Here is a 19,243-nt window from a genome sequence, read left to right as displayed (position 1 = left end):
TTCAGAATAAGTAACTTCTGTCAGCGCTGGCTGCCTTCCTCCTACCCAGCAGCTTACAGGCTTTCTGAGTGAGGAGTTGCTGTCAAAAGCCCCTCATGGGTTATCTTCCTCCATGAAGTTGCCCAGTTGCTTTTTGAACCTCTGTAAAGGTTTGCATCTACAATCTCCGAGGCAAGGAGTTTTACAGATTTCTTGCACAGTGTGTGAAGAACCACTTCCTTCTGCTTGAGGAGAACTTGCTAATTGCTAGTTTCATTTCTTGTTCTCGTACAAGAAAGCATAATGAACCACTGTATAGTATTTATCCTCCCCCTGACCTTCATGGTTTTATAGATCTCTACAGAAGTGATAACAAAAGAGAGGACAAAAATATGCGAGGAAGACAAATGCTATATTCTGCTTTTCTGTCCCTTTGTTCCCTGCAGCATGTGACTCCTCATGCTTCATTTGAGTGTCAGCTTTAGAGAGTCTCTCCCGTCTCCTGTTTCCTTCTTCTTCGTCTTTATGGCACTCCACCAGTAAACAGCAACTAGGAGTAACTGAGGCTATGAACAACCATTCTCCTGCTCGTTTACCTGTGTTGTTCTGGAAATCGCTTAATGGTAAACATATGATTTACTGACATACTTTAGACAGCAATGTTCACAAGTTTAATTCCTTGCCTTTGAAAGACAGGCTAACACAATTTTCCTCTGCATTCCTCCAGGCCACAGAGTCAAGAACTGCCACAGGCAGAGGTGCTATCAAGGCCCTCAGCTGGATTATGATCTGAATTTCATTAGAATTATGAATAGTGCCACAGATGAAGTCGACTGGGGAAAAAAACCAACTTAATCTGTTAAAGAGCTGCAAAAGAGCTGTAATTCTTTCTGAAAGATTGCATTGGCTTCTTGCTCTGCTAATCTGGTGTTTGTGTTTATGAGGACAGTCAGTATGCATCCTCCAGCAACAGTTTTAATGTCTGGTCGACATATGCTGTTTACATGATTTGGAAGTCACTGATCTTGCAGGCAGTTTGACATTCAGCAAAGAACAGGGCCTGAAGGTTAGGAACAACCAGATGAACCCTACAAAAGCTCACCCTGATCTCAAGAGGAGCTTTGCTAGAGCAAGGGATTCAGGCTGGGTCTGAGGGAGTGGTACACGTCTAAGCCACCTATCTGAATCTGACACAAGCAGGAAGCCTCCAAGTTCTCAAAATCTTCTGTTCATTCAAGATCTACTAGAAAATAAGCTGGTCGTCTCCACATGAGTGGGAAAACTGAAGTGGAGTATAGCTGGTGATGTCCAGCTAATACTGAAACAAGGGGTTCCCACTCTCACTCTGTTGAGTCAGTTACCCTGAGTCTATCGCTAATGGAGGACAGTGTTTGTCCTGTGAGCTGATGATGATGCAGAAAGGACAAGCAGCCTCTGTATGGGAAGTGGAATTATCACGGGGCTGACAGTTACCCTTGCCAGGGACTTTTCCCATGCCTATTAGGCTATCCAAAGCAAACTAAGCTGCATATTTTTGGGCCATGAGGTTAAAGGTGATCTCTAGTTAATCCAACACAGAGGTGTGCTGACAGGGAGGCAGTCTTGACTGTGAGATTTATTATGCTGCAGAGCCATCTTGTATGGAGGAAAGCCCCTAGAGCTGCACGTGGAGGTGGACACAACCCTGCAGCAGGGAAGAGGCTGGAGGAGACATGACACAGCAGCCAGAAATCCTTGATGTGATCCTTTGGACTGACTGAGTGCAAATTGCTGTTGGGGTGATGCTTGGCCTACGGTTTAGAAAAACGAGTCGCTTGTGCAATAGGTGGTAATTCATAAGGGGAGCTGGATCTTGACTTCTCTTCCCTAACGCCTTGGTGGAGTCTCTCCTCCTAAAATTATTGAATAGCACCACCTTGTGGGTGCTTGAAGGCGATGAGACTTTTCCATCTTTTTCCCTTGTGTTGGCTCTGCAGGAGTACATTTGAATAGTGAAGCATGCAAAGGTTGATTCATTCTCACGCTGCTTGTCAAAGACTAGGCAGTCATCAAGAACTGGTTTTCTGCTTGTTGTCTGCCGGCTGACAGAAAGAAATTTTAGCGCTTAGTGGTTGATTTTCATGGCTTAACTGGTTTTGCCTTTGCTAGTGGTCTTATTGGAAAACTGTAAACACAGATTTATTAATTAAAACTTTTCAATTATAGAGGAAATGCAGAGGAGAAACACTGAAATATACATTAAAAGTCATCTGTCCTGTCTGCAATGTCTTCCCTCTTTCTGAGATGTGAAATTCATGTGTCAGTCAGTCCATGCATCACAAAATTCACTAAACTCATGAAAGTAAGGTGTAACTGGAGAACTTACCATATGTAGAACTGTGTTTGCCTTGAGAGATTACCCTGGCAATGACAGCATGTGTCCTTAACTGCAGAGTTTCTGGGAAGCATCAGACATATGTTCATGAATAGAACAACAGCCCATGCACAACGAGTCCAAGACTTTCCAGAAAGCATTGGCTGCCTGGTGTGTATTTTATGCAGCGACAGGATGCATGTTATCATGGGTATGCAGGAACACAGCATGCAAAATAGCCACTGATACAAGAGTCAGTGTGACTGTACATGTATGGAATATAGATTTTTTTGGTCAAGTGGGATTATCAGACATCTATAACTCCCAGACAACATAGCAGCTCCTTGAAATCTACCCAGATAAGATTTTGCAGAGGGAAGGAGATGATGTCCTGAAAAAAAAGGATGTATTGTAGCCTAGACTACATGGAGAAAATAGAACAGAATCTTAAGCAGAATACAGGCAGGTGAGCAGACAAATTCATCCACTTCTATTGCCCATGGTGAGAAACACAATAAAAACATAAATAAATACAAATGGTTAAACTGCCAATTAAATTTTTCAAGCCTGCTTCTCAAATTCAATTTCAGTTTTGGAAAGAGCGTTTTGCTTTTACAGTGTTGCCCACCCAGCTGTGTGCACACCCAGGGTCTTTCTAGGCATAGCTACAAAAGCAGTTCATGCTGGGTGCAAGGTTGTGCCAGAGACATGCTGAGAACCCACGGGCAAAACCAAGTGGTCAAAGCCGCGTGGTCCAAGAAGTGAGGAGGGTGCCAGGAAAAGGGACGAGGAAAGCTTGGTGGGAGATTAGAGAGGTTTCTGAGAGCAGGCATCAGGGTAGGAGTGAGAAGGCACAAGGCTAGTCAAAGCAGGGCTCTGGGCTCTGGCCATCCTCCTGTCCCTCACTGTCTGCCTGATGTCTACTAGCTGGTTCTGCCCCTCGAGCCTCAGAGACCTGCAGGCAGGGAGCAGCTTACTGCATGTTACCAATAACCTCGGTCATCAACCAGGATCACACCATCTTAGCGTTCTGTGAGCACAGAATAAAAGACAGTCCCTTTCCCAGAAAGCCTGCGACATGACGATAGACCAAGATGTACAACTAGGAAAGCGTGTGCTATGAAAACAGTTGAGCAGCATGAGAGGCAGTAATATCAGCACATCAACAGTCATAGAATCATAGAATCATTAAGGTTGGAAGAGACCTCCAAGATCATCGAGTCCAACCGTCAACCCAACACCACCATGCCCACTAAACCATGTCCCTAAGTGCCTCATCTACTCGTCTTTTAAATACTTCCAGGGATGGTGACTCAACCACTTCCCTGGGCAGCCTGTTCCAATGTTTAACTACTCTTTCAGTAAAGAAATTTTTCCTTACATCCAATCTAAACCTCCCCTGGCGCAACTTGAGGCCATTTCCTCTCGTCCTTTCGCCAGTTACTTGGGAGAAGAGACCGACACCCACCTCGCTACAACCTCCTTTCAGGTAGTTGTAGAGAGCAATGAGGTCTCCCCTCAGCCTCCTTTTCTCCAGGCTAAACAACCCCAGCTCCCTCAGCCGCTCCTCATAAGACGTGGTCTCCAGACCCCTCACCAGCCTCGTTGCCCTTCTCTGGACACGTTCCAGCACCTCAACATCCTTCTTGCAGTGAGGGGCCCAAAACTGAACACAGTCTAACCTCTGTCGAGTGCTTTTTCCAGCCATGACAGCGAAAAAGAGTTTGAAGCAGGGATCTGGAAGGGAAAAATGGGCCAGTCTTAGAGACATTGATGAGGATTTCCTCTTCACTGTCCCGGATGTGCCTATGTGGGAGAAAAGATGAAGATGCTCACTTGAAAACTCAAAACTGATGACAGCAGTGACCTCCCAGGACCAATCAAGAGACAGATATCAATATTCAGCTGTTGAATGGCAGTGGTGGGAAGGATGGGGATTTATAGGCAGAGGAGATGCGCAGTGAATGTTTGCAACCTCGATGATAGGGAGTGAGGGAGCCCCTCTAGTGGGAGAATCCGAGAAAGGCAATTGCAGCCATCAGCTGGGAAAATGATCCCTGCAGCAGCATTCAGGATGGCCACAAACATGAATCAAGATTGTCCCAAGAAATGGACAGTGTAGCATAACTTATATTATGTAAGGCAAAAAAAGGAGAAAAAAATCCAACAGTTTCTGCCAAATTGATTGCAAGAAAAGTCTTTCCTGACTTGATATGTGGTGATGGAGTCAAGCCTGAGTATGTGAGCAGAAAATGCCGATCATTCACACAAGAGACTTTAAATTGGGTAGAAACAGCAGCGTATTTCACACCCTTTTAGCCCTGACTCCAGAATTCCGTGCTTATTCACCAGGTGCTAGGGAAAGTCACGGACACACCGATATGCTCATATTAAAATATTGGCCCCACCTCTTGTGTGAATCCAAGGTAGCCGGAAAGATTGGCAGCATGTTAAAAAACAATACCATGGAAAGGGAAGAAACATTGACTGCCTCTGTTATTTGGGGAAATCACTAACTCTCCTTCTACCTCAGTTTCCAATTTTTAAAGTGAGGGTTGAATAGTAATTCTCCACTCTTATAAAGAGTTGCATGACAAAAATCATGAAGGCTCTGAAATGCCAACATACTAAAGACAGGGAACCAGATCAGTTTCTGGCCCTGATGTATAGTTACACCAATTTTTTACGGTTTGCAGATTCTGTTTTAGCACTGAGCTGCCAAATAGGACAGCTGACCAGCAGGGCCATGGGGGGAGAGGACGGCTCCAGCTGCAGAGCAGGCGTGCACATGACAGTCCCCTTCTCCTGCAGGAGCTGTGGCTGTCGGGAGGACAATGTCTCTGCCTGAGGAAGAGAAGTCCTTACATTCACGGGTGAGGAAGATAATGCATATTAGCCATCTGTAATAGTTTAACACTTTTGATTTTATGATGCAGCAGCACATTCAATATTTCCACCTATTTATGTAGTGTTTTTAGGGCTGTATTTGACAGGCTTTAATGTAAACATGGCATTACTGGCACACAGCTTTTTTTTGGCATTGCTTTTACAGTGTCTTTACATAGAATGAGTTGATGTGTGACTCATGTAAATTCAGATCTTTTTACTTCAAGCAGATGCGGCCCCTCAGTGTAAGCCAGAGAACAGTGTTGCTGTGATTTTAGTTACAAACCTCCGAGCCAACAGTTTCAAATCTGGGTTAAAGTTAGATGCCTGTCTCCATGATAGATGGCCTCACTTTGAGAAGGAGCGAGTCCTGACAACTGGAGCTGGCTGGGAGAATGAATTTCTGTTTCACAAAGCTGATTCTATTTTCAGACCCCAGACTAAGATCTAAATCGCTGAATTCAAATATAATGTAGAGATGAACACATTTCATCTTGCCAGAATCAAGACTGTTGGAGATCCCTAGCTGCTGCCGGTGTTTAGCCAGGCTGCTGGAAGAACGAGGAGTCCCAACTCTGTTGTCACCTGCCTGACCGAGCTGTAGTGCAGAGGGGTGGCAGGAGTGGACGCTAGCTGCGAGCCTTACTTGAGGGGCTGCGTGGTTCCCAAGTGCTCCAGTGCTCAGGGAACAAGCCAGCCTGCAAGTCTGTGGACCGTCCTTGGGTCTTGGCATGGCAGGGTTGTCCTAGGAGATCCTTGGGCTCCACAGCAGCCCTGAAGGTAAAAGGACCAGAGAGAGCCATAATAGAAACCCTGACTGTTCTTCAGCCCTCCTAGGGTCAGACCTCATCAGAGGCTTTTCCATATCTTTTCAGAGGAGAACCATTTCCATAAAAATGTTCCAGTCTTCCCACTGAAGACTCCAGTAGCTTTGAACAAGCAGTCATGGTCTTCAGCGTGCCCACAACTCAGCCGACCTTTAGAAGGTGAGGTGTGTGCACGGCACAGTGCCACCCACACCCCCTGAAGCAACAGCTCTGACATGAGGGAGGAGTCCCCACTCACGTCACATGCGGTGGCTACCGAAGCCTGTGGAGCCACACAAGGTGTCTAACATTGGTGCTAAGTCCGAAGCTCCAGGTTATTTTTCTCTGGTCTCCAGCTACCTCTCTGGAAAGGTGAGGATCTTCAGTAGGTCCTTCTAGCAGCTCTGTGTAGGTGTCTCAGATCCTTAGCACATCTCAAATGGCACTAAATGTTACATTTAGGGACGGCAGCCCTCTGTGAATATTCTGTCATTGTCAACACCACTGCCAGACAAAGCAAAGCGAGGGCCACTTCGGGTATCTGCTGAGGTTTCGTGCCATCCATGATGCCAAGGAGAGCAGCTTCCCCCCAGTCTAACTCCTGGACCCCCGGAGACTGGATTTTTGGTTCACTGACCACAGCTTGGTGCAGAAAAGGCAAAGCCTGAGACAAGGAGGGAGAGAGGAAAGGAGGGAGGGAGACAAGGAGGGAGGGAGAGAGAAACCACATTCAGAGTGCCACACACATGACAACTGCAGCATGTGCTCCTGAGCAGAGGGGAGCTTGCAGTCCCAGAACATGAATATAGGCCATGGCCCTTCATTAGACTGCATCATTATTATTATTATTATTATTATTATTATTATTTTATTATTCTAGTGGTACCCAGAGGAATTTTGCTGCCAGGGGTGTCTCTCTCCTTCTGCAAATTATCTCATATTCCATTAAGAAAAGAAGGCCACACTGATGTTTTGGTTTAATTTCAGTACCTTGCTGTTGAGATCTTGAACGTGTGTTTGCAAAGGCAGTCTGGCATGAGTCACCCAGAAAAGTGAGTGTAAACATGAGTTTGTGCAGGCTCCATTTTATGGAGGGAAAGCCCTTCTACTTCCTAGGTTTTCACCTAAGACCAACAAAAATAAAGAAAACAAAAGAAAAACAGTATCCAGCTGACATGTATCTTGAAAATTTAAGCCATCCTTCTAAATTCCAGCAAAGATCTGAAAGTTGAGCTGATTTCTTTCTGACTCTCACCTTGCTTACCTTGTAGTAAAAGTTCTTTCCTTATCACTAATTGTCAACTTTATCGAAAGGAGATGTTGCTCATGTTCTGCAGAAGACTCTTTTTAAACAGAATATAGGAGTGATTAACTTAAATCCTGCAGTATGCTGAAGCAATTCAACATTCTTTGGGGCGTTATTGATGAGTATTTCAGTATGTTTAATAAGGCACAAATAGATTTATTCTTCTGTCCTGAATCAACTAGATATATGAGCCAGAGGCTTCAGTCAGTGAAAGGGTGGCTTTGACTGTCAAGATCTTTAAATTCTCCTTTAGTTTCCAATTCAACAACTGTTAGCTGGGATCTCACTAAAGGCTGCTATGCACTAACAGCTGTTTCAGGGTCTCTGATATAGTATTTGTATTGTCAGACAGCTCAGAGGTGTCCAGGATGACATTTTCCTGGGTGCTGATAAATGAGCACTGAGGCAGCCCTCCCACAGAAAGTTCACCGTACAAGCAAACACTGTACCTCAATGGACTTAATGGGAAACCACCATGCCCAAAGCATTTCTGAAGCATCAGAACACTTCTCCTTTAAGCAGCCGTATGGAATTTCCTGCTTTCATTTTGCTAGTAATCCATCTGCTATTGAGCAAATTCTCACTGGCCAACTTCACATATACATTAAACCATAAAGAAGAAGGAAACAGATGACCAGATGCAGGTTAGCAGGCTCTGAACTCATTAAACATGGTAGTGGAAGCAATTTGTCACTGGATAAGTCATCAGAAGTGCCCTGTTCAGGAAAGCCATTCAATACAGTTCTTTGGACAAAGCATTAGAGATAATAAAGTCCAGAAGGATCTTACTTGGACAAATAAAATTTTCAGGTATTTCTGAAGTGCTTATTGTTGATCGGACTGTGCACTTATCCCAGATTAAAAGCCCATTGCAGAAAAACCCAGTGGAAACTGCGGAGAACATAGTGGTTATCTTTGGCTCTGGATGAAGTATATGGTCTACGAGACAACAAAACACGGGGCCTCAGAGCTGGCACTCTTGATGACTGAATTAACTTTGAAGTCTCTGTCAGCCTCTGAAACCTCAGAAGGCACTGAGGCAATGACTTCCTTAACAAATGATTTTGTAATGATAGTATGGCTGAAGATTGTTTTCAGTGACCTCCAGCAGTTAATTATGGGATTACAGCCTGGAGATTGTAAGGTTTAACAGAGCTGCTCACAACCTGGATTTTTCTTTTGTAATGGATTCAATAAAAATAGTTTTAAAAATATGTTCATCCCTTTTTGGACCATGAGTTTTGCCGAAAGATGGAATGAAATGGATACATTCTGCAAAGCGGCTCAGTCTCATAGCACTGGCATTTCCCTCACACAAGTACACAGCTGTTATGTTTCTGACAAGCTCTTGTTTGCAATACCTATACAGCACTAGAACTACTAAGAAGGTTCAGACAAATTTGCCATCATTGTGTTATGGATGGCACAGCTATAGTTTTTTTATTTATTTGCCTATCTGCATGGTGGTAGGACCTCGGAGTCGCAGTTTTGGTGTAGTGTCAGCTGCTGCATGTGCACAGAACAAAGTCCTTAATGTTTACAGAAAAAAAATAATCTTACTTTGGAGACTGCAAAGCATTTAGCCTCGTTGATACTGTGTAGCACTGAATTCCCCAGGTTAATGATGGGTTGCATAAAAAGGCATTGCTTTTCATCAGTTTTGGAAACTAAATGTATTCATGCCTTCCTGAATGCTTTCTCAGTAGTTGTCAGCCTTGAGATTTACATAGAGGTGAAATAGAGCACTGATACCCGTAATCATCACGAGGAAGGAAAACGTCCAACAATATAAAACTGCCTCACAGTCTCAGCCATTCAGTGGAAAAACAGCATCTGGTTCAATGTATCTGTAGGCACAGACTGTCTGCAAGGGCTTTCTGTTCTCTAAACAGAACTCAGCTGACAGGTTACTTTCTGGAAGAGGCATGGTAATCTGTCTATTTATGTACTGTCTTTGAGACATGTATTCTCAAATTAGGACAGGAGTTGGGAACTGAAACAGGCGGGCTCACGGAAGTGGGAGACACCAGGATTTTTGGCATGCAGGCTCTGTGCAATCAGGTCTCAAAGGCATTTTAAAAAAAATGGAATAAAATGAGCCTTGTTGTTTTCATAGCTGATTAAACTGAGCTGACATCTCATCCTCCAGACATAGGCGTACTACTTGATCTAACCTATATTTGAAGAGATGTATGACATTCGGTGAGAGTTAGAAACATCTTTATCCTTCCTTTGGAGTTATTCCAGTGTCTACTGAGTGCCTGCCGTTAGAAATGGGGAATCCCTCCCTGGGAGTTGACAGAGGAAAAGCATTGGATTCATGGCAGTAGGGATTCTGCCCTGATCAGCCTTCAGCACCCAACAGTCCCCAGGCTCTAGCAAGCCTGCCAGCTGCTTTCAAGCAGTTTCCCTGAAAATGGAGAGTTCAGTAAGCCAAATAACTTATTTGGGCCCTGGATCCCATATCCATGAGAGCCTGACTCAGAACACAGGCAGAAGGGTGGTGCTAGTGGCACCTCGTTGCTTTCTGTCTTCTCCAGCACCCTGAGAAAGTTCACTCTTCAATTCTGCCATCTCACTTGGGTCCTGCTCCTGACCCGTCTCCTGGCCCAGCTCACTTTTTGTCCTAAGCCCAGTCCAAGTTGAGACCTCAGCACCCGTCCCCTTGCTCAGGCTTGTTCAGACCATGACACCTGCTTCCTGTAGCATTCCTCATGCTGAGACTTGGGAGCGACATTGCTTTGGGAAAGACTCAATATTCCCACATCCCTCATATGAAGGTAAGGGAGGCGGTACCACAGAGTTGGGGGCCACAGCTAGTATTATGCCATAGGTCTCTGCCACTCAGGTCACATAGTGACACCCAGACAGTCTTCAACATGCCTTTGTAGTTGGCCAGTGGCATGCAGTTACACACATTGAGATTATGTATGCCAGAAGAGATGAGAGTGGCTCCAAAAATAAGCATTCAGCTTTCACCTGGGGTAGAGATAGAGACCTGCCATGTATTTTATAACTTCTGTTCCTTGAAGCAAGAAGATGGATTAAAGGAACAAATATTCATCATAACTCAAGAAATACTGTGAAAAATTTCTGATAGTTGCTGTGAGGGGCCAGATTTCAGAACTTTGCTAACCCCATGGTACTTCATGCTTTGCCATCTGCATCTCTCTCAGCTACTCCTTCCCAGACATGGAGGGTGTAACACAAAGTGTTAGCACGAGGTGACCGCAGTGTTACAATGCCAGGGATTTTGCTTAAGCATCCTGTAGGAAACAGAAGAAAACTTTGCAGATTTACCTAAGTAGTCTCAAGATCCATCTTCAGTCTTACGCCTTCCTTCTCTCACCGTTGTAGAGATGCTATCACATTTGCAGCAGGCTTCACTTTGCCATAAGTGTATTGCAAGGAAGCTCATCATCTGACATTGCTCTCACGAGGCTCGTGTTGCATTGACCTATGCTCTTGGTGGCCGCCACACTGTGTTGTTGCTTCTAAAAAGGCTTGCCCCATATCAACATCCATATATGCTGGAAGCGTTTCCTATATCAAGGGCTCTCTCTATACCCTGAGCTTAAAAGTGGACAAAGGAACAGGCAAAGGCACACTTGGCCCCCTTGATTTGTGCATTTTCTGTGCATGCTGTTTGTGGCTTGCTGCGGTAGAGCTCAGACTCATTGCAGTTGTGAAGTGAAGCACTACGTGAAACTCGGACTCAACAGGCTAAGCCCTTCGCAGGCTGGAACAAGAACCTGCAGGAAAACAGTGTGTTGCTCCAGGTCTTGGTACGATGTGCAAGTGAGCAGCTGAATGTAGCACTATGAACAGGACATATGTCTGGATTACAGCAGTGCTCAGCTGGCAGCATGGACATAATCTGAACATCCTCAATTTGTCTCTAGATGACTCCCTCTTACATATATTGCATATGACTCTTGCATTTTAGGTAGTTATCTTTCACTTCCAAACTTCTGCAGGTAAATAACCACCTGGGGATTGATTTGTTCTGCATACAGCACATCAGCTAGTCCCATTACATGTAAGTCAAATGTTTTCCAAACTGGTAAAGCTCTGCTTATTTTCATTTCCAGCCTCTAGCCATATAGTCAGAGACTGTTTTACTCGCTGTTTGAATTCTGCAAGCGGAAGTGAAATATTCTGCAATTCAGGACAGGTCAGACTGTAGATTTTTTCTACCATCTCAAAGCCTTGTTTGAGCTCATTCAGCTGGATGAATTAGAGCTGGTAAACGTGTAGCAGGATATAAAAGAAACGCTTCATGCTCTGTAAAACCGGCCTTCTGTGTTAGCTATACTATTCCAGTTTCTTGACATAGGTAACCTGTCCACCATTTTCTCAGTAACTGGGCAGTTTATTTTCTATCCAACACCTGCAGTCTTTGACCTTGGTTTTATCAGGTCTTTTAAGTCTCACACTTTTGCACCATGCCCCTGAGTTGGGATCCACCCTTGCCACCAGCTGAGTCTATCACTCTTTTCACAACCACAGCACTGAGAGCATGAATAAACCAGAGAGGCACAGCAGGGCTCCGCACAGGGGTGCTAACTCATCACACAGTGTGCCCGCAAGCTGCACCGCGCAGTCTGGGCTGGACGTGGAAAGCAGGACACAGTGAGCATTGCTAAAGGCTCACCGTGGCTGAAGGGGTATCATCCATCACCTACAGATCAGGTTTTTTTTCCTGAGGAAAGGAAGAAGACCAGCAGACAGGATACTGCTCAACAAGCATGCCTCTGAATCAAGAGACCAGGTTCCTGTAACTCTCTTGCTTTGTGCTCGGGCACCTGATACCTGGCAATGGCTTTACCTCTTTGTGTCCTGTCTACACCATATTGTGCCCCTCCTGTGCAAAGGACCTAGAGGAATTGGCATCAGTTGTGCCCTGCAAACAGATGCCAATAAAGATCACTGAAGAAAGACAGAAAGGGAGCAAGAAACATCTCACTGAAGTTTTTGACAGATGTAGGATACTGGAGGCAGTCCCAGTCTTCCCCAAAGCCTTTTGTTCTTCTGTTTCCTAAGCAGCATCTTCCTTGAAGTTCTTCACATGTATGCCCAGGCAAAAATGTGGCGGGAAGGAGCTGAGCTCAGCTCAAATTAGCCACTAGACCACTACGTCCTGTGGCATGCCTGCTTCTCTCTTCAAGTAAGGAAATGCCTTGTTCCCATCAGCCAGTGAAACGACAAATGTGAAAGCCCCACTCCCAGCCAAACAAGCGATTTATCCTCAGTCCCAGAGACCAAAAGCTGTTGTTACTTTTGTCTGTTTCCAGAAGGTATCTTCATCCACCCTTGACCCCACAGTGCTCCTCATTGCTCCCTGTGTCTTTATACAGAGTGGCAGGAGGAAGAAATGACACAGAAAGGGCGATAAGCCTCAGCCACATTCCCGTAGTCTGCAGTGTGCAAAGCCTTTCTGCTTCAGTTTATTCCAGAAACAGGATCTATTGAAATCCTCTGTCCCTGCAGTACAGTATGGCCATTGCTAGTAACAGGCCGCAGGTTTTGTACTCAGTTTGCAAAGGCTCAGGACTGAGGCTTGTCAGGCTTGCTTTGCCTGGACTTTTATTGACCTGCCTGACGCTTTGTTTTAATTTGGTTTAGCTGTAAGAGCATTTTTTTCCTTCTGGCCAGGTGGCTATGGCTGATTTGTTTTACTTTGATTGGCACTGTATGGTACAACCATAGTTTTACACATATAGCAGTAACAGGTAGCTATTCTGTGCACCGTGAGATGTTCACGACTCCAAATTAATAAGCTAGAGTTAATAGAGTTAATCATAGGCCTGGTATGACAGCACAGGCCTTGAGAAGCGGAGGCACAGGATGTGGTGCAGAGGCGTACAGGCATGGGATGTACCTGTACATGGAGTACATGCAGAGACAGGGTACAGGCTTGACTCTGGAGACCTCACAGCTACAAACAACTCACCTGTGGTCAGTTAAAGAAACGCAGATATGGAGCTGGACAAGAATGGTTTTAGGGGTAGCAAAAAGGACAAAGAAATAGTATCTTACATGCATATAATCAACAAATATTGTAAATTTGGATGTAAAATGGAGTTTCAATCCAATGAAGAAAAAACAAGGTGTAAAAGCATGTTAACAATCATAAAACTGACCCCCAGAAGATTCTACAGTGAGGAAGAAGAAACCGTCACCATCAACCTCACATTCCTCCCACTGAAGGACTCCAGACGCTGACAATTTCCTGTAACACCCCCACCATCCCCAGAAAGAAACCACCAACCTTAGGAACCAGAGGAGCAAGGGCAGGGGGAGCATAACACCAGGAATAGGGGTAGAAGCTAAGAAGTGTGTGCGTAACGATTTAAAATTTATTAGTATTATTATTATCATTATTATTATTGAAACTTTTTCTGCATAGGAGTATTACTTATTTTTCTGTAACAATTAGACCTGGACTAATAATGATTTTTTTATTAGAGTGCTAAGTTTTCAGTTATACTAACAACAAATTCTTGTCTTTATATATAAGGTGGATTTCCCTTTTTGCCCAGAAACAATATTTTGAGCATAACACTGCAAGAAGGTTCCCAAATAACTCAGAAACACACTGTATTTCTCACAGGCTCACAATAACCAAATCACTTTATGAGCTGAAATCACCATCAAAATGTGAAAAATGCATCTGCCTGGGAGAGGTCTAAAGAGCCTCTTGTTCTCAGCTGAAATGGTAAATGGTGTTTTGGGTAAAATCAACTTTTTTTTTCAGTTTCACCCTTCAAAACTGTTCCTGCTCCCTTGGACGCTCCCTTTATGAGTCAAAACTGATTGTGCTCACCTTCTAGCCTGCACTTTGGCAAAGAAGGAAGCCACAAGAAATACCTTATGAGTTAGGATGCATTATTTTTAGCCACAGATCAAAATTCGAAGAAATAAACAGAAACTCCCAAACTCTTTATCTTCTTCCAGTTCCTCAGTAAATCTTTCCAAGTTAATGTCTTCCATTTCTAATGGACCTAGAATGTTTCACAGATGCATTACATTTGTAATAAAATTCAGAAGAGAGGCATTGCCATCAAACATGTGCCCTCAGCTCCAGCTTTTCTAAACTACTGAAAAAAAAACAAGAACAGGCCAAGGACAGGAGCCAGCACAGCAGGCAGTACTCTGGCGTGGCAAAGACCTGTGCCATTTAACACCACACAGAGGTGAGCAAACCATGCAAAGGACTCCTCTAGATTTGTGCTGGGCTTCCTGGGCAGAATTACAGTGTAACCTGTAATTACAAGGTAACCCATAATTACAGATGTTTTCACATCCTGGACATCCTGGACCTGTGGTATAGAGGTGATTGCCGTAAGCCCGGTGGACATTCCTGATTCTGGGATTTCGGCTTCCCTCTTCCTTGGAGATATTCGCAGGATATCTTCTCTTGACTTTTATATGTCTCTGCACACATTAGGTTTGACATTGCAGCCACCCCTCAGTGACTGAGGGCTGTCCCTGAAAGGGTCTGGCTTCCTCATTTCTGCTCTCCTGGCTGAAGACACCTGCACCGTCCCTTGTGCCAGACCAGCTGTCCTGCAGCCTCAGGGTCAGCTGGGTCAGCAAGCAGAGTGAGTGCCAAATTACCCCTTCTCCATCTCTAAACCACCACGGTCAACTTTCTGGTCCAAGTGAGACTGTGAGCTTGCAGTCGCCAGGCCGGGTGCAAGGAAGGAGGGGGGATGCGCAGCACAGGCTGCGTCTGCTGGGAGCTGGATGGCCAAGGAAGGGAAGGCAAAGGTGTCCAGATCTGCTGTGTGCCACAACCTACAGCAGGTGAAGTGCAGAAATTCATTTGCATTTTACTGCAAAATGACTGCCCGTCAGTCTCTGCACGGCAGAGGGACAGGAGGCATTATGAAAGCGGCTCTGCTCAGCCATCCCCCTGCCGTAGCAGCGGCAGAACCACTTTGATCAAGATGATTGCCATCGGTGATGGATTTAACATCAGAGAAGATGACTGTGAGCCTGCCTGTGCTGGGGTCAATATGCCATGGATTAAGCTGGGAGTGATAGCATGAGGCTACCTGGTACTAAAACACAAAGCCATAATGTCATGTGAGAGTGTCTGCACGCTGAACCCCTACGGAGAAGCCAATGCACTGTAATTCCCCTCTCAATGTACCAAGCACTAACTTCCCTATACAGATGTACTCTGCATCTCAATTTATCACAGAATTATAGAATATCTCGAGTTGGAAGGGACCCATAAGGATCACCAAGTTCAACTCCCTGCTCCTTGCAGGACTACCTAAAATTAAACCGTATGACTAATAGTATTGTCCAGATGCTCCTTGAACTCTGACAGCCTCGGTGCTGTGACCGCTTCCCTGGGGAGCCTTATCTAAACAACTGTAGCAGGTGAGGGTTGCTTAATGGCTATAACCCCTGGGCAAAGACACAGCAACTCCTGGTTCAGTGCCCAGCCCCATCTGTAAGCTGCTCTGTAAAACTGGGCTATGGAGAGAGAGAGAGAGAGAGAGAGAGAGAGAGAGAGAGAGTGTGTGTGTGTGTGTTTTCCCGTACCTGCAACATGGAAATCATGAAATCCATGTAATTCCTAGGGTATAGTCATGATTTACTAGTAGGAAAAGCCCTGTGAGAGCTTTAGACAAAAGGGCCTAGCCACTTAAATGCTAATTTGGCTCTCTTCTGACTACGTAAATCCAAGTTTCGGATGCTTTGGGTTAGCAACTGGAGAAACAAAATGTGTGTCTCCAGGTGCTTGACTAATGCCTGATCCAGAGCATGCTGGAGTCAGCGGGAACCTCCCTGTGCACTTCAGTAGGCTTTGGATCTGGCCCTGAGCATGCACGTGGTTTGTTATGAGCATAGGTACAAGACATGTAATACCATGTGCAAATGACTATGTGGCAGCATTTCCATGCATAGCCACAGTAATGGTGGGCGAAAACTGGACATATACTTATTTATTCCGATCGTATGAAAACTGGCCCTAAAATGAAATGTTTGGGCTATGGACTTGAACACCCAGAACTTTGGAAGGTGTGCTAGATTTAGACCCAGTTTTGTGAGTGGCTTTGGTTTTCTCTTTGGATGACCCCAGCCATCATTTGGAGATGTTCAGATTTGATACTTGAATACTCTCTAGTTTGAATATACTGAATATATGTTTGTCTCCCTGCTAAATGAAAAAAGAATTCTCGATTTGCTGTATTTTCCCTGTTTTCCTATCAAGATGGTGAGATACCATGTTACTGCAATCTGTTGATTTATAAGATGCACGGAAGCCCTCCTTCCTTAAACACAAGTTGCCATAAAGGGTGCTTAGTTAATTTCTTTTCTGTGAATTTAATTTTGGTCAGGTCCTTCTGCCTCATCCAACAGGCACGACCCCCTCAAGCCTGTAGGCCTTGGTCCTCTGTGTCTCACCAGGGCGTTGCACAAGTCTGATTGCTTAATCCCACTTCCCCCCATTGCAACTGGCTCTGACCCCAGCCCTGGAGCATGACATTTGAGAAATGCTTAGATCAAAGCTCTCCATCCACCAGTGGGGTTTGGCCATTAACCTTTTGTTTATGTACCTGCTGTGCAATAGAGAGGCACTTCAGATATTTCCTTGCTAAACAAAGACAGGCATTTAAACCAGCAATATGCTTTATGACTCTGGGCATGGTTACTCCACATCCTCTTCGACTCTTTTTTTCTGCAGAGATTAATGTTGGGATCTTAAACATCCCTAATGCCTCATAGACAATCCATTACCATCAGTGTCTCCTAAGTGGGTAGCCATACCATTATTTATAAAATAGGGATCCCTTCCTAATGCTACGGCTCCCAATCCCTTGATTTCCTGAGCATATAATCAGGCGTGTATCAGCTGTGGAGCATTTTACACTGCTACATATTTTTTACTATATAATGAGCTCTGTGTGTGTGTGACATACAAAAAATAGATGAATATTGCTATTGCACTTACTGCAATGTATGAGCTGATCTGATTAGACACGAAATGCAGACAGAAATCCACCTCACCTCTCAAGCTAATTTTAGTCTCTCCCTCTCTTCTCTCTAGCTGTGTGTGTATAAAATCACTGGCAGTCTGACAGCATTCCAGTAACCTGTGCCACACGCAGAGCGGGATGTACTTACTAACCATCTGCTTGCATGGCATGGGTTAACTGAGCCTGTGGGATTGTGCTTACCTAAACAAAACCACTGCAGTGAGGGGAAAAACAATGAATGGGTGGAGATGATCAGCCCATGCATTCCAGCTAGTGCAGTCCAGGCAGCAATGACAGCCTGAAGGTTGCAGCAGCATCGGGATCTGCATTCCAAGTGCACAGATCTTACAGACTGGAGTGATTTTACGTGGAGCTGCTCTTTATTTGCTGAGCCATGGCCAGTAACCAGGCCAGCCTGCAGGATGATCAGAGCAGGCACTGCAAGTTCTTATCCTATATGTTCTACCAGGCTGTGAGAGATCACAAGCCTGTGTGGATGCTGGAAGATATGAGAACTATGGAGTATTTTTACTGGGAGGAAAATGCCAGCCTGAGAACCTACTCACCTTCAGAAGCCCTTCTCTATGCAGTGGTGCATAATCACCTGCCTTATGCTCAGTATCTGCTGTCTCATTTTCCAGAGGAGGCTCTCAGGGTGCCTGGGGAACACTTCTGCTATTGCCCATCGTCTGCTCCTCACTTGGCCATGGCGGTCACATATGACAGGAGGGATATCTTGGGACTGATCATCAAAATTGCACACAAGCTCCCCAGCTTGAACTCCTACATCAATAGGACTGGCTGCTTTCATCTGGAAGATGGGAAAACCCCCCTGCACCTTGCCTGCGAACTGCTGAGGTCAGAGACGGTCCTCATCCTCCTCGGAAATGGAGCTTCTCCCAGGATAGAGGACAGTAAAGGGCTTACCCCACTGGACGTCATCCTGGAGCAGATGTGGGACTCCAAAGTCAATGTGGCATCAAAGAAGCTCTGCCTCGACTACCTCTTGCTCTTCATGCCCAACCCACAGTTTAAGATGCGGAAAGTTCTGCAGGAGCATCCGGACCACTGGACAGCTTTGCTGGGGGAAGACAAATTCAACAGCCTGGTGGGGAACACACCTGCTTCTTTATATCTGCAAGCTATGCAAACTATTCTCCAGACTCTTCCCCCCTCCCACTTCCCTAAAAGCATCCAGGAACTACCTATACCTCAGGCACTAAAGCCCTTACCATCCTATGGCAAAAAGCTACCGACAAAAAATGTGGTAAATGTTTTTCCCTGACTTTATTGGCTGGGTCTTGGATTTTCAAAGGCAACTTAGGGGAGCTGGTCATCCACCACCCTCTGTATTTTAGTGTGATTTTAAGATTTTAAATGTCTTTTCTAATTGATTGCAGGCACGGCACTTTTAAAGGCAAAAGCCTTCCTTGTTTTCTGTTTTGTTGTGCATGTGAAGGGTTAACTGTAGTCGAGACTGTGTTATGTTTGGTTTCTTAGCTGTCAGCTGGTATCAGTGTATCTGAATTCCCAATATGATAACTGTATCCTGTGTAATGTATGTGGGTAAAAACGAACTATGTGCCCAGTGGGATTTTCAAATGGTGTAACTATGGGACTGTGTTCTGCTAGAGCTGGGAGAAACACCATCCCATACCAACTGGGTTGAAACGTCAGGTTTCCTTTCTAACAATAATCCAGCATCATCTAGTCAATAACCAAAAAGTCCATGGCTGATGCTGCAGGGACATAGAGCCAGTCCTGCAGGGTACCTGATTTTACTGAGTTACTTTACAGCAGGTCGTAGAGTTGAGGGCATGACTTCAGAGGGGGGCAGTGAGTGTATATTCCTTGGGGGTGGGGGATAGAGATGGGCAGAATAGCTAACAGAAGGCATCCTGCCTCACCTGGGAGT

The 19,243-nt window shown here is 45.0% G+C and overlaps 1 protein-coding gene across 1 annotated transcript; it reads left to right on the top strand.

Moving 5' to 3' along the window:
- The first annotated feature begins 17,722 nt into the window (after positions 1 to 17,722).
- Positions 17,723 to 18,613, top strand: LOC103924997 (ankyrin repeat domain-containing protein 9-like). Its single transcript, XM_009333625.1, has one exon. The coding sequence runs from the start codon at positions 17,723 to 17,725 to the stop codon at positions 18,611 to 18,613; it is 891 nt and encodes a 296-aa protein (XP_009331900.1).
- The last annotated feature ends 630 nt before the right edge of the window (positions 18,614 to 19,243 follow it).

Source organism: Pygoscelis adeliae, unplaced genomic scaffold (assembly GCF_000699105.1).
Source record: "Pygoscelis adeliae isolate BGI_AS28 unplaced genomic scaffold, ASM69910v1 Scaffold1, whole genome shotgun sequence".
In the NCBI taxonomy this organism is placed as follows: Eukaryota; Metazoa; Chordata; class Aves; order Sphenisciformes; family Spheniscidae; genus Pygoscelis; species Pygoscelis adeliae.
The sequence above is the reverse complement of the archived record's forward strand: the minus strand, read 5'-3'. Positions and strand labels throughout refer to the sequence as shown.